The 15,307-nt window shown below is 32.5% G+C and overlaps 1 protein-coding gene and 1 pseudogene across 1 annotated transcript; one reads left to right on the forward strand and one right to left on the reverse strand.

The window, feature by feature from the left end:
• The first annotated feature begins 307 nt into the window (after window positions 1-307).
• On the forward strand, window positions 308-2,370 carry LOC148202913 (pentatricopeptide repeat-containing protein At2g20540 pseudogene; annotated as a pseudogene).
• Window positions 2,371-2,642: 272 nt separating this feature from the next.
• Window positions 2,643-7,389, reverse strand: LOC148202914 (uncharacterized). The gene is made up of 11 exons (XM_088111052.1): window positions 7,012-7,389; window positions 6,722-6,869; window positions 6,489-6,560; window positions 6,017-6,088; window positions 5,714-5,785; window positions 5,464-5,607; window positions 5,290-5,370; window positions 5,124-5,195; window positions 4,874-4,945; window positions 3,093-3,164; window positions 2,643-3,017 (listed from the first exon to the last, which is right to left on the reverse strand). Exons 1-11 carry the CDS (start codon window positions 7,103-7,105, stop codon window positions 2,927-2,929), a joined length of 990 nt encoding a protein of 329 aa, XP_087967178.1. The 5' UTR covers window positions 7,106-7,389; the 3' UTR covers window positions 2,643-2,926.
• Between the last annotated feature and the right edge of the window lie 7,918 nt (window positions 7,390-15,307).

The raw sequence follows: 15,307 nt of genomic DNA on the forward strand, positions 1-15,307 counted from the left end.
TTATTAGTTTTTATGAAAGTTTTAGTTTTATTTAATTGTTCAATAATTTATGAAATACTTTATTTTATTATACTATTAAAATAGAATGTGAGACTTTAAAATTTTAACTCCATTGTCATTATTTATTTAATGTATAGTTCATATATTACTTTTAAATAAAATAGAAATTTACGTGTTATTTTGTTAAAATATAAAAATATGAATTTTATATATTAAAATTTTTAAAAAAAAGTATAAGAGTGTAATTTAAGAAGGTGTGAAATGAGCTAAAATACAATTTCTCTCTAAAAGTTAACATGTTTCTCTTGAACATAATTATTTCCTCTCTTCAACAACTATTGCTTAAATAATAGTATATTGTTTTCAAATAGATTAACAAACTATCATTTAATCAAGTGTCAGATGACAGAGTGAACAGAGATAGAAGGCTTGAGAAAATTGATCCTTTGTATGATTTGCAAAATAAGAATGGAACCTGATCCTTCTGGTTCCATTGCTTTATCCAATTTTTGTTTTCCCTGAAATTGAGATGCAGTGAATCAAATTAGTTTCACCGTCACATGTCAAGTTGCAGCAAGAGATGCTTAGTACTATTGGAGAAATGCAAGAACATGAAGCATCTCAAGCAGGCTCATGCACAGGTATTCACTACTGGTCTTCACACCAACACCTTTGCCTTAAGCAGGCTTTTGGCTTTCTGCTCCCATCCTCATCAGGGAAGCCTCATCTATGCATGCAGACTCTTCCAACTCATTCACCACCCCACTCTTTGCATATGTAACACTCTCATCAAAACTTTCCTCCTCAAAGCCAAGTTCTATGCCTCCCTTCATGTCTTCACCAAGATGCTGCAAAGTGGTCTGTGCCCAGACAACTACACCATCCCTTATGTCTTGAAGGCCTGTGCAGCCCTTCATAGTTGTTCTTTGGGACAAATGGTTCATGGGTACAGTTCAAAATCGGGTCTTGTATATGATATTTTTGTGGGTAATAGTTTGATGGCAATGTATTCTGTGTGTGGGGATGTTGTAGCTGCCCGGTACGTGTTTGATGAAATTCCTAGGTTGAGTGCAGTGTCTTGGAGTGTGATGATCTCGGGGTATGCAAAGGTGGGTGATGTGGATTCAGCTAGGTTGTTCTTTGATGAAGCACCTGAGAAAGATAGGGGAATTTGGGGTGCCATGATTTCTGGGTATGTGCAAAATAGTTGCTTCAAGGAAGGACTTTATTTATTTCGTTTGTTGCAGTTGACTGAAGTGGTGCCCGATGAATCTATATGTGTGAGCATTCTTTCTGCTTGTGCTCATTTGGGGGCTTTGGATATTGGCATTTGGATTCATAGATACCTGAAACGAGCAGCGTTGCCATTGAGCATTCGTTTAAGTACTAGTTTGTTAGACATGTATGCCAAATGTGGGAATTTGGACTTGGCTAAAAGATTGTTCGATTTGATGCCGCAGAGAGACATTGTGTGTTGGAATGCCATGATTTCTGGCATGGCTATTCATGGAGATGGAGCAAGTGCACTCAAGCTGTTTTCAGATATGGAAAAGGCTGGTATAAAGCCGGATGACATAACGTTCATTGCAGTTTTCACGGCTTGTAGTTATTCAGGAATGGCACATGAAGGTTTGCAGTTGCTATATAAGATGTGTAGTGTGTACAAAATCGAGCCCAAGAGTGAACATTATAGTTGTCTAGTTGACTTGTTAAGCAGAGCCGGGCATTTTGAAGGAGCTATGGTTATGTTGAGAAGAATAAGCAGCTCAGGGAATGTCTCAGAAGAGACATTGGCTTGGAGAGCCTTTCTGAGTGCATGCTGCAACCATGGACAAGCCCAACTAGCCGAACGTGCAGCCGAAAGACTCCTACGGTTGCAGAATCATAGTGGGGTCTATGTTTTGTTTTCTAATGTATATTCAGCATCTGGGAAGCACAGTGACGCGAGAAGGGTGAGGGATATGATGAGAAACAAAAGGGTGGACAAGGTACCAGGGAGTAGCTCTGTGGAGATTGGTGGGGTTGTGAGTGAGTTCATTGCTGGCGAAGAAACGCATCCAATGATGAAAGAAATACACTCAGTTTTGGAGAAAATGCATCTGCAGTTAGATTAGAATCGTTAGATTATAAATTAAATAATTTCGACCATTTCTTTAGCTGGATGACTTATTTGGAACATCAAGTATAGTGTTCCATCAACAACTTCTAAGTCTGGTCGTTTAACTCAGGGAACAGGGATGTTGGAGTTGAATTTTGAAATTGAAATACTCATTAGACTAAAGAAAAAGAAGTAAATTCATTTGTGAAATTTATAGATCCATTACACTTATGTAGTTAAATTCAATATAATACCCATTTTTGGTCCTATAACTTAAGTTTTAATTTCTACCAAAAACATATCACATTAGAAATTTATCAAAACAATCTTTAAAATGTTCTTTTAAACTTTGTTTCAGATTAGTTTTTCTTTAAAAAAAAACTTTAGGTTTTGCATATGTTTAGATAACTTAATGAAATTATGCAATCAGAAAAAAAATTATTACATTAGGTTAATACATAATGATATTTTTAAGCTTAGGCAGCTTAATCCAGACTATACTTTCCTGTTCTGAGTATATGCCAAAATGAAGCAAATGCTCTCATTAGAGTCCAACAGGGATTCAGTAATATTCTTTTACTGAAAAAAATATGCAATATCATTCTTCAATTTTGAAGCTGATAACAAGAGTTCATGACTATATATTACAACTTGTTGGAAACGTGGAAAGCTCTTAAAACTAAAAAAGACTGTTTATTACCACAAGACATATTAGACAAAATTGAATTACCTATGTGGGTATTTCATTGAGGTAATTAGAGGAACAAGATTTTTTCAATAATTATACAAGTACAGTTCCTGAAAAATTATAAATATTTAGAGCTTTTATTAAGCAAGGAAGTCTGAATCAGAAACTTCAAGCACTTTATGAAAACCAATGGGGTTGACACCAGGCCGGAATGCATTTCCTTCTAGGTACCTGCCAAGAGCATATAAAATTTCTCAGTTCTTAGAACAATATAATGTGATCTGCACAACTTTATTGGAAACTCACATTTCTTTCAAAAATAGATGCTTATAAAAGGGATCGGGAATTCTCCCTGAAAACTGATTGTGATCCAAGTACCTGAAATAGAGAAAAAAATCTTGAAATTGTTAAAAACTTCACAAAGATGACAATTGAGTTTCATGGAAGTATCTGAGAACATATTTATCAATCTTACTAACAAAATGGAAAGGAAAGTTCAAATTTCCATTTTCTACAGAAAATTAGAATTCTGAGCCAAGTGTTTGTAGTATTGAAGCTCACAGCAGCATATTAAAGACCATAGTTTTCCAGCGAGAATAAATAAATGAAAGCAAGTAAAGCATGTGTTTCTAGTTCTTAAATTGCATTTAGAGAACTCAATGCCTAAAGGACAAGGTTTATAAGTCTCAAAATCAAAAAGGGTAAACATACACTCACATCAATTTCTATATGACTTATATACTCGTATGTTTAAAAATAGCCCAGCCATTGAATTTTGTGATATATCCGGTTACAATACAAAAAACTCTTTTTGTCGGTAAACCAATAGAACAGCAACAATAACTTTATCCCAGCAGGTGAAGTTAGCTATGTAGATCACATGATGCTCTTGAACTCAGTGAACAACCAAATTATATAAACTAATAAACTTTACTATTATCCATCTTCTTACAGGCTTCTTTTACTTCAATAACTAAAATTCTACACAATAAGTCAAATTTGTTCGAACAGTTAATTTTCTAATTCTTCCATGCTAAATATAAATCCTTATCTGGCATTGAAAAACTTTGGACATAGCTATCCCATATTTCTTTGATATCGTGATCTGTAGCAGTAACTTAGAAATTCTCTTGATCTTTAATAAATCTTGGTCCAAAATTCTTGATTTCTTTTACCTACTTCTGGCAAGCTTATTATATATATGCTCTTTATTTATTCTTTGTCCCAATATCAAGCTAAAACTCTGCAACCGCTTTGAATAGTGCCTCATTCACAACTTTAACTACCTCATTTCTATGTTTCCAAAATCTTGCCCAATTTTTAGTATTATTGGACTCGTGTAAATCCTTAAAACACTCTTTTATTTCTTTCCTCGAACACTTATGTTCCACCACCAAGATTTCTTATCACTTGGTCCAAAACCTTTTAATTCATCAACATATCTTGCCCAATTAACAACATATCTATTTAAATCCCTGCCTACGAGAATCTTTTCCTCTTGAGGAAAACTTTGATCCAAAACATTTACAAAATTTCTCTTTTAAAAGTGGTTATGATCCTACTTGTGGCGCATAAGCAAAAATTAATAATATTATCAGTCTCCAATGTAAATTTTAAGGTAAAATTTAGTCCCGATTCTTTTTACTTCCACCACTTTCCACCAGTAGTAGCAATTTTGTCATCACCTCCAACTTTCTAGTGTACACCAAAGTTTAACTCGTGCAGTGTCTGGATCTATACCTTTTTCTCCAACCCATTTAGTTTCTTGAATACGCATAGTGTTAATCTTTCTCTGAATCATATCATCCACTACCTCCTAAAAGTCACCAATCAAAATAACAATATTTCAACTACTAAATCTAATAAGGTATTCCAAGACTAGCTTCTCCATTAACATCTGTCCAAAAAAGGTGAGGAATCTTCCTCATTAAAGAATAAGTATATTATAAAATAAAATTAAAAGATATATAAGTAGCAACAAAATACGAAATCAAGAGTTTCATGAAAAATCAAAAACAACTTAGACCTTATTCAATGCACAACACTTCTAATGAAGATTCCAATCAACAAGAGAAAGACAAACTTACAAGTATGTCAATTTAGGAATATGAGCAATGCTAGATGGTATAACTCCTGACATTTTGTTGTAGGATAGGTACCTGCCTCCAACATACAATAATCATGTTATGGAAATTCCATAAATAAGAGACAGATCTTGCAAAAAGGGTAGAATTATTGTAAAGCAATACTGTCTCTCTCTCTCTCACACACACATGCTCAAAGGAGGAGGAAGAATGAAAAGTGGTATTAAAGGATAAAAGGAAAAGCAGCACTCACAATATTTCAAGACTGGTTAAGTTAGCAAGTTGTGCAGGTACTCCTCCAGTAAAATAATTATTGTTTAGATATCTGGTTCCACAAAAAAAACGTTAAAATTTAGACAATATTATTTAAAACCAAATGATAATATATTGAGGAAACTAATTCACCAGCATTAACTTACAGATTGCGTAGGGCTGGAAAGCAACCTTCAATACGAATGAGTTCCCTTAAGGTACCCACCAAATGATTGTTACCAGCATCCCTATAAAGTATAACAGTATTAGGAAACATTAAGTACGATAAATCGTGTACTCTGCACTAGAATATTATTAAATTAAAATGCTTTGATTATTACAAGTGCCGAAGATTTTGTAGAGTGCCCAATTCTGGTGGTATTCTTCCGGTTAAACGGTTTTCATGGAGATGAAGATAGCGAAGGTCAGGCAGATTTGCTAGCTCCTTGGGAATTTCTCCCTTAAAATTGTTGAAGCTTAGGTACCTGCAAAAAGATATGACATTACAGTTACAATTCTAAATAAAATAAAAGCAACGATGAAAAAGGGACAAGCAAGCCCAAAGACATTAGGAAGGTAAGAGTTACTCACAGATGTGTTAAACTTTTGAGCTGACCAATTTCTGGAGGAATTGCATCCTGTAGTTTGTTCCACCTCAAATTTCTGGAAGGAAAGAGAGGTAAAAAATGAATCAATATAACATCTTAGAATAATGGTTATAGATGATCAACCACTGCTTAAATAAAAACCCAATAAAAAGAAAAATCTTCCTAAATAAACATTAGTTGTTAACATAAAAATCTAGTATAAATAATTGTACTGCGTCAAACATAAGTATCAGAACAAAAAATGCAGAGAGAAAGAAAAAGTGAACAGGGATCAGAAAATTCATACAGTATTTTAAGACGCCTCAACCGTCCAATTTGAGGAGGAATAGGCCCTGTCAACTTGTTATTGTGAAGATCACTGCCATAAGTACACAGTGCATCAACTCATAAGAATTTCAAAGGGAGAATCAAAATGGAAGCATTTCAATGATACACATATAGTAATTGTAATTAAAAGCAACAAAGCAAAACAAAACGCAGATGAACTGCAAATGCATTATCTCAACCCATAAATTTCAATCAACCATTTATAATTAATTTCTTTATTATTTTGCATCAAATTAATAAACACCAACCAAATAAACTCCTCGCTATCCTGCAAACAAATATGAAAAACATACAAACAGAACACAATATTTGGCTTTCAAACATTCAACTCCAACACAACCATAGGCGTTAATCAACACCACATGTTTCTCAACCCGTTAAAGGATCAAAATTAAAGGAAACATAGATTAATGAAAAAAATAAAAACTTACAGCCGTGTAAGATCCAGTAAGCTGGTTACAGCAGTAGGAAAAGGTCCGACAATCGACACCGCATACACCTCACTGAAAAATACCAAATCCCAATTACACCAACTTTACAACCTCAAATCTCGTCAGCAACAACTGAACTTAAAAATAAAAAACCTTTATCTTAACAATTCCAAAAAAAAGGGACATTTTTTGCATTTTTCTAAATCAATTGAAAATTGATAAATGATGCTCACAGCTCGGTCACGACACGATAATCACCGACAGTGGAACACGTGACACCAGACCAAGGAGGAAGATCCCCATCACCACAAGGGTCATCACCGACCCACGCATACACCACTCTCCACCCAAGAGAAGCCTTGATCTCGTTCAAAGCCTTAACTGCAAAAAATTCGAGGAAGACATAAACGACTCCGACCCATGACGGGAAAAAGCAAAACTCGACAACCCAATTAACCGAATTGGAGAAAAGTTGAGAGAAAACGACATGGGTAAAGGGACTGAGTTAAGTAGCTAACGTTACCGTCACGCTTTAGGGTCTTGCAGTGCGAAAGGTGGAGAATTGACAGAAGGGTAAAGAAGACGAAGGGTAATGAAGTGAAGGGTGAAGGCGCCATTTTGAGGCCGCTTGGAGAAATCGGTTTTTGTTTATTTTTTGTGTTGTGGGATTGGAATCGTAGATCTGAAGTGTTGTTGGTGTGGTTGAGTGAGATGTTTTGCTGCGTGTTGTTGATTCAGATTTTGCAAAGGAGAGAGAAGGTGTGGTGTAGGAATTTGATTTTGGTGATTGATCAATTGAAGTTGAGAGTGAGCGAACGCGGTATCATGTTGGAATCTGAACATCCAACAACACACTCCTTGGCGTCGGCACTGAGGTTTTGATGGTTTTCTTTTCTTTCTTTTGTTTTTTATTGTACAATCTTTTATTATATTATATATTATTATATTACTTTTTATGTTATTGGATTTAGCCTGTTTGGTTTGATTGGTATTGACTATGGCCTTGTATCGGCTTTTGACAGTTAAAATAGCAAAATAGGAGTGGGTTGCCATTTGTCAATTTAGTGTCTTAACCTTAATAACAGTTATATTTAATAAATTAGAAAATTTAATCTCTTTGAACAAGATTCCATGACTTGTATGGACAATAAATGTGTGGTTAAACAGAAATATAAATATTTTTCAAAATTTTAATTAATTAATATATTTAATTAGATAATTTAAAAGTTATTATAATTAAGAATTAAAATTTTATGTGTAAGTATTAATAATTCAAATTATAATATTATTGTGTAGTAATATCTTAAAATATTTTTTATTTTAGCATTTAAATAGAAAGATAAATGAGTCACATCGTGCTTTATCATTCATAAGAATAAGAGTTAAGAAGAGATAATCAATCAAGACAATTTGTGCGTGTGTGTGTGAAAAAAGATGAATTGAAAATGAAAAAAAAAAAAGAGTCACTTCCTAGGAAGGTAAATCGAAACAAAGTTTTCAGAAGATAAATCAAGCTATAAGTTGAAAAAGTAATTGAAAAAACTATAAAATTAACATGTTTCCTTGCTCGAAGAGTAAAGAGACAATTGTCGAAGCAGTGAAATAGATGTTGCGGAAATAACTTTTGACAAAGATAATAAATAACAGTATTTGGATATTAAGGGTGAAAAATTATATATAAAGATTCAAATTATATAGCACGGGCTTTGGTTAAGAAAAAACCGAAGTATATATCTCGATTTAGAGAAATCCGAAATGGAAAGGCCATATTGCATCGGTTAGTTATGGAATCGAGGCCTATACCTCTCTGCAAATCAGACTTTTGGCTGACAACTTTTTAGAAAAAGTGTTATTACATCGGTTGGTAGCAGACCCGATGCCTATATACCTAGCACAACCTGCAGTGCCACTGCAAACCCCTCTGCAACCCAGCTTTATGATAGGACTTTGCTATTACATCAGGTAGGTTGTGGAACCGAGGCATATGTTTAGAGATTATGTCTCGGGTTCTAAGGAATTGAGGTCTATTTGAGCTGAGGCATCGGTTTGTTGAATAACCGAAGCATATCCTCATTTAAAATTTTTTCGCGTAAGAACTTACCCTGTGCATCTTCTTTCCTCGATCATTTTCTCTCTGGTCGAACCTGTGTCTTCTTCCTCGCCTGAACCTCCATTTTCTTCCTCGCCTGAACCTGCATCTTCTTTCGCGTAATAAGTTACCCTGCGTTTTCCTCCTTTCTCGCGACCTCTCTTCTTCAACCTTGTACGTCTGAAGTTTCTCCGTTTTTCCTACATTGTGCATCCATTTGCTGCGAGAATTAGTGCACCGTCGTTCTCCCACTCTACCGCCTTCGTCCCTGCAGTTGTCGTCGTCGTCGCCCACTCTGTTGTCGTCGTCGTTGGTGCTGCCCATCACGGTAAGTTGTTCAAACCCTCTTTATCTTGTGTTTGATATTTGAGTTGGTATATTGGTTGATACTAGTATATTGGTAGAGACTTGGTGCAGTAAGAAAAATCTGCTCTCTGGGTTTTGCTTTCTGATTGTAAATTATTGAATGAAAAATTAGTAAAAGTGATGTAGAACCAAAACATGAATCAGTGTGAATGCTTTGAGAATTGGGGAGCTCCAGTAATGAAATAAAGTAACAAATTCTCCCATTTGGTGGAAAGAAGAGGTAGATGCAGTCCTGTGGGATGCTTAGGCTGATATTTCAATTACTTGCTATTGAGACATTGGGCAACAAACGTTTGAACATCCTGAAATATCTTAACTTTTAGTTAATGGAGAGTTTGGTAACCCCTGTGAACTCCTAAATATGTAGTGTGAAAATTGATGCAGAGGATGATATGGAAAAGGTTGAGCAAATCCAATCAAAGCTTGCCCCAAAAGAGAACGAGTCCATTGTAAAGTTGGTATCAAAATGATCGGTGGGCACTTGCACTGTTTGTTTCCAACATGGAAACTTTGCAAGCTAAGAAATGCAACCAAAGTTGGAAAAATGAGACAACCAGTATGCTTTTTCTTTAACTTTTTTAATAACGTATATTAAAAACTAATTTCATAATTATTAAACAAATAAATCTAATTGATTAAAATCATATAAAATATTATAAATCAAATAATAATAATAAAATAAATAAATAATAATATTACTAAAATAAATAATAATATTACTAAAATAAATAATAGTAAAAAAAATTATAAATAATAATAACAATAAACAATAATATAAATAATAATAGTAATCTTCTATTTTTAGCAATTAATTTTTAATTAAATCTATCACATTTTTACTCTTTAACTTTCATAAACCTTCATCTCAGATCTCTTCATTTTTTTATCATCTTTTCCTTAATCCAAAGAACTTATTTTCACCTATCTTTTCCCTCAAATTCACTCATTTCCATTCCTTCAAATCCACCTTCCAATCCAACACAGGCTAAGAGTTATGCTTAGCTAGCTGAGGAAGACAAATTACCAAGGAATGAAGAAAAAAAAAAGATAATTCATAAACATGATTAACAAATAATGAAATGATAAAAAAAGAAGTCAAATATGTTAATAAATTCTTATAATTATCGGTGTATTAGTCTCACTTGTTTGCTTGAATATATTGTTTGCTTGAATATATTGTTTGCTTGAATATATTGCATGTTTTATATGAAATTATTTGTTTGTTTGAATATATTGTTGTTGATAATATTGTTGAATAGAGGGGAGATGGTAATAATATTTTACAAGTATTGAATCTTGAATTGTCCGGTTGGACAGTTTAAGAAGAGCAATGATTTTTTCATAGTTTATTAATACATATCAATTTTAATATACATGTCTTCAATTTGATGAAATTTTGTAGTTGTGTTTTGTATTGATCTTCGGGTTCATATTTGATTGTGATTTATAATTACGTGTAACCTGAAGACCAATGCGAAATGCTAACAAAATTTCGTGAATTTTTAGATATGTTGTTTAAAATTGATATGTTTAATAAACTAAAAAAAGTGAATCTTCTTGAATGGGATATGGTCACACCTTGAATACAAACACGATCAAAATGATCATTCAAGATTATTGAAATTGTGTAAACAATTTCAGTAAACATGCGTACGGATCGAGGGTGGATTAATTTACCACGCATCAGCACTAAGTACGAGAGAGGGGTAGAAGAATTTATAGAGTTTGCGCAACGTAATGCGATTACAAGTGGTGATGATAAAGTCAAGTTTAGATGTCCCTGTGTGAACTGTTTGAATGGGAGGAAGTTGAACACAACTTATATTAGGGAACATCTTACCTGAGACTTTCACCTGGATGTGCCTCGGTTCGGGAACCGCTGCCTATGAGCAAAAAATAACCACTGTCGTTTCCCCTTATTACACTAGAATTAATAAACTTTATTTACATTACTTTCAACTTCTTCCGGGTATATTTACTTTTTATACATTAATTTTTCAATCCTTTGTCAGTTTCTTATTCATCATGTTCAATTCTTAAACTTATTTTATTTATTGTGATTAAACACATTTTATTTATTTTCATTTAAATGGACATTTGAATCTGTACTATGGTTTCTTTTAATAGTTTTTAACAACTAGGAGTGGCAATGGTCCAGGATCGTCCCATATTTTTGACCTGTAAAATGTGGGTTGAATTGGTATGTCTAACTTTGAAAATAAAGGTTCAACAATCTTGTCTAAATTGTAGAATTTTCTAATGTGTTTGTCCTCAGACAAAAATGTTTATTATACTTCTCCTCCGAGCAATGTAAAAGGATGTTAATTTAAAGCGTGTAGCAGCATTTTCTAAACGTCTATTGCAGGTGATTATTAAACTGCATTTTCTATAAGATTTTCTTTTTATACATAGTACTGAACTTTTGTTTCTGTGATTGCCAAATGAAAAAGACACACCAACTTTTGGAAGTCCCAAATTGATTAAAAATAAAGCCAAATTATAATATATAAGTAGGATGCAAATCTTGTACTTATTTTCAACCTCTAAGCCCAATGGCTAAACCTGGTAGATTCTTTTTTAGCTGAAGTTGAACTTCATGTAACTCTGAAGTTACCAAAACTTCAATCACTTGCTGTTGTAATTCCTGATCATGCCATTGATATATATCTCAAGGTATAAATAAAATAAAATCTGTAATATAGAGACCAAAATATTATAAAGTTTAATTTTTCTATTAGTGCTGATTGATTTTTTTTATTAATATAGAGACCAAATAAAAAGTAATTAAGCAACTTAATTATAACTATTGTGAAAGCATCAATTGTGTTGTGATATTCACAATGTCAATAAACACAGTAAAACTGCACCATAAATTTAAACAAGGATAAAATGGTGCTCAATCCAACAGGTTTTGGGATCTCTGTAGTTGATTATATATTTGTAAGCTTTATCATGTGAAAACCCCATGATTTGACAAAGATATATATTTTTTTCTTTCTAAGAAGTCTAATTATAGGTATTGTGTATGGAAATAATTAATGTGTTTTATGTTCATTAAAACTGTATTATTAGTATAGGAATTGGTATATCTGAAAATGTTTTGAAAGTCCATGTTTTCCTTTGTCTCTTGGAAGCTAATAGGCATATACTTGCACAACATCACAATGTTCCTTGATGCTAGGTCATTAGTCAATAAATGCCAAACAACTACATGCTTATGTATGAGCTTGGATGTGCTTTTGCCCACATATATTGTCTTGCATTTGTTTTCACTCTTTCTATGGCCACACATCTCATCAACTTCTCTTGCTACCTTCCAATTCAAACCCAATAATATCCATATTACTCACTTTCTTTTGTCACCACTTTCTCCATCAAGAAGCCTCTTTCAATGCCAATTCTTCACTCTTCTAGGTTCTTCATTTTATTCATCTTTCTCAAGTCTTAAGAATTTTAACCTAACTTCACTTCTCAATTCCAACACTTCTTATTTGATTCATTTATCCTATCGTCTCTTTTTTAGTTGCTTGAAATGACTTCTTTGGAATCTTATCCATTTGCATATAATGTTTTTGTTTTACGAGGTATCTTCACTTGGATATCGCTTTCACTCTTCACCACGAAACATTGTTTTAAAAACCTTATCCTTTTATTACAGTTTAATTGTCTGCATGCAAAACTGTTGTGTATTCTCATCAAATACCCCAAGTTATTGTTGATATAAGTTATAACATAATTATCATAGAATAAAAAAAAAACTTAATTAGCAAAGATAACTATTTATGATTGAATGATACTAATTTTAATTTGTAAAGAATATTTAACGGGTATCACCATCCATAAAAATATATGATATATTAAATTGATGTTTTGTAATTTTTAAAATTAAAGATTATTAAAGTGATCTGATAGAGGAAAATATTATTAATTTGTTAATGTGTTAAAGACACTAATCTATTTATAAATTGATTTTATTGGAATTAAGTAGAGTAATTTTTATTTAGATATGCTTTTTAGACTTATATGTTTATGATAAATTGCGAGTAGCTGAACCTACTAATAGTTGTTAATTATTTTTGGAATGAGTATATTTTCTGTAAATTGATATGGTTAATAATTATTGTTAGTAAACTAATCCCTACAATAAATTAGGTTTCACATATCAAAGTCAGTGTGATTGTTTTTATTAGCAGTAAAGTAAAATTATAGAGAAGGAGACAGTTGGGGTGTTTAAATCAGTACATATATCAAAACTTATAAAAACTCCAAAAATAACATAGAATAGAAAACAAAAACAAGACAAGAAAATATTGCCTGTTTATATAGTATGTAACTATTTCTTTCTTCAACAACATAAGAGTATATACATATATATGGATTATCAGAGAAGAGAGAGAGAGAAAACGAAAGGAAAATGTATAACCATTATTACGTGAGGAGTACATGCATGGGATATATATATATATATATATATATATATATATATATATATATATATATATATATATATATATATATATATATATATATATATGTGGTTAAGGTGTCAACAATTTGGAGCGAAAAACAAGGTGCAATATAATGAGAATTGAGTCTAAATAAATAAGGAATTGATATTACTATCTATCTAAAGACTTAAGGTAATAAATTAATGAGTTTTTATTCTGATGTTTCACTTCTTTATTATTTTCTAAAGTGAGATTCAGACTCATACTTAGATTCCCAACAAATCTTCCTCTCATAGGTGAGTATCTTCCACATTAGTACACTCTTCCTCTGACATAAACATTCTCAATCATGAGTACCTCTTTTTGTATCAATGTTCATCTTAACATAATATATTTACCTAAAAGACTTTTAATACATGAACCATTTTACTAAAAGCTAAACCTAACTCTGATACCACTTTGTAAAAATATAAGTGTGACACACACACACACACTATAATATGACTATTCAATTTGTTGTGGTAATTTTCATTGAACCTTGGATAGCTTTAAATAGATGAAAATAGGGTCTTGGGTCAATTACAAAATAATAAAAACTAAAAACAAAATATCAACCTACTCAAAATAAAAAGAACTACTTAATTAATAAATAGAAAAATCAAAACTACCCATCCTTATTTTATCTTTATCAAAATCAAACTAAATATTACTAAACTCAAACTAATAAAATAAGACTTAAATAAAATTACTAATAAATCTCTAAAATTTAAGTTTAACCCAAAAAAACTCCACAATAAATTTAAATTTTTCATCATTTAGTCAGCTTTCAATGTGCATCATCCCACTTCGGTCTTACTTCTCCAAGTTTGTCTTCTCCGTGTTTGTTGCACCATTCACTCAGCACTTTATTAGCATTGCCAAGTTCTTTAACAACTCGACGCTTAACAGATCGGCCTTCACCTCCTTGGCTCTAAACAATCCAATTTTCTCATGTTCGGCTCTAGACACCTTGGTCTCCTCCTGTTCAGCCTCAAAAAACTCGGTCTGAATCTGCTCGACATCAAGTTGTTTGGCCTCCTCTTGCACTGCCTCGGATAGCTCGATCTTGAACGTGTCCGAGTTTTCTAAAAATAACAAAATCTCTATCTCTTCTTCATCTTTTGTTGTAAGAAGGTTTCTCTCACTTTTCAGTTTGACAAAATTTAGCAATGTGACCAGGCTTACCACAATTGTAGCACTTCCACAATCTGCACTCGTTTGCATAATGATCGTGCTTGCCACACTTAAAACACTACACTATTGACTGATCTCCTCAGTCTTTCCCTTGTCCTCGACCGCGTTAATTTTACTGACTGATTTTCTCTTCACTGTCATCCTCAAAATTACCTCGACCACATTCACCTCCTCTTCCGCCTCTAAGACCTCGACTTTGAGTATTCTGAGTCAAACTATGCATGTAGTGCTTGGTTGAGAGTTTTCTTAAAATTGGTTAATTCTAGTCCAATTTCTATGTTTCTTTACTTTAACTCTCTTTTAATTCTTAAATTTTCAAATCAAGCTTAATAAGGTGAATTAAGCAAAATCTAAACAAAATGAAAATAAGATAAGTGCAAAATTTATCTTAAAATTCACCTAATTTGGACACTTATCAATATCTACCATTATGGTCATGATGTGTAATGAGTGTTTGAAGATCCACAATTTACAATGTGTTGTCCATAGTTTCTTGAGTTTCTCTATTTGTTGAAAGATTTGCCCCGTGATAAAGGTCCATTTTAGAATTAACAAATATGGTGTTATGATTATTAAAAAAACTCACAAAATTGTCATTGAATATTATGATAACCAAGATTATTTAATTGAGGAACGAAGAACTTTAGAAAGAAAAATAAATTCACTCAGTGAAAACTAAATAC

This window comes from Vigna umbellata, chromosome 3, assembly GCF_029865625.1.
Source record: "Vigna umbellata cultivar VRB3 chromosome 3, Vumbellata_1.0, whole genome shotgun sequence".
Classification (NCBI taxonomy): Eukaryota; Viridiplantae; Streptophyta; class Magnoliopsida; order Fabales; family Fabaceae; genus Vigna; species Vigna umbellata.

What these genes read in the sequence shown, in the direction of transcription:
- LOC148202914 (XM_088111052.1), bottom strand. Translation starts at nt 7,105, where the DNA reads ATGGCGCCTTCACCCTTCACTTCATTACCCTTCGTCTTCTTTACCCTT. An exon ending in TATCGTGTCGTGACCGAGCT is followed by an intron (nt 6,561 to 6,721) that starts GTGAGCATCATT and finishes GGTATTTTTCAG; the next exon opens with TGAGGTGTATGCGGTGTCGA. An exon ending in CTCAAAAGTTTAACACATCT is followed by an intron (nt 5,608 to 5,713) that starts GTGAGTAACTCT and finishes ATCTTTTTGCAG; the next exon opens with GTACCTAAGCTTCAACAATT.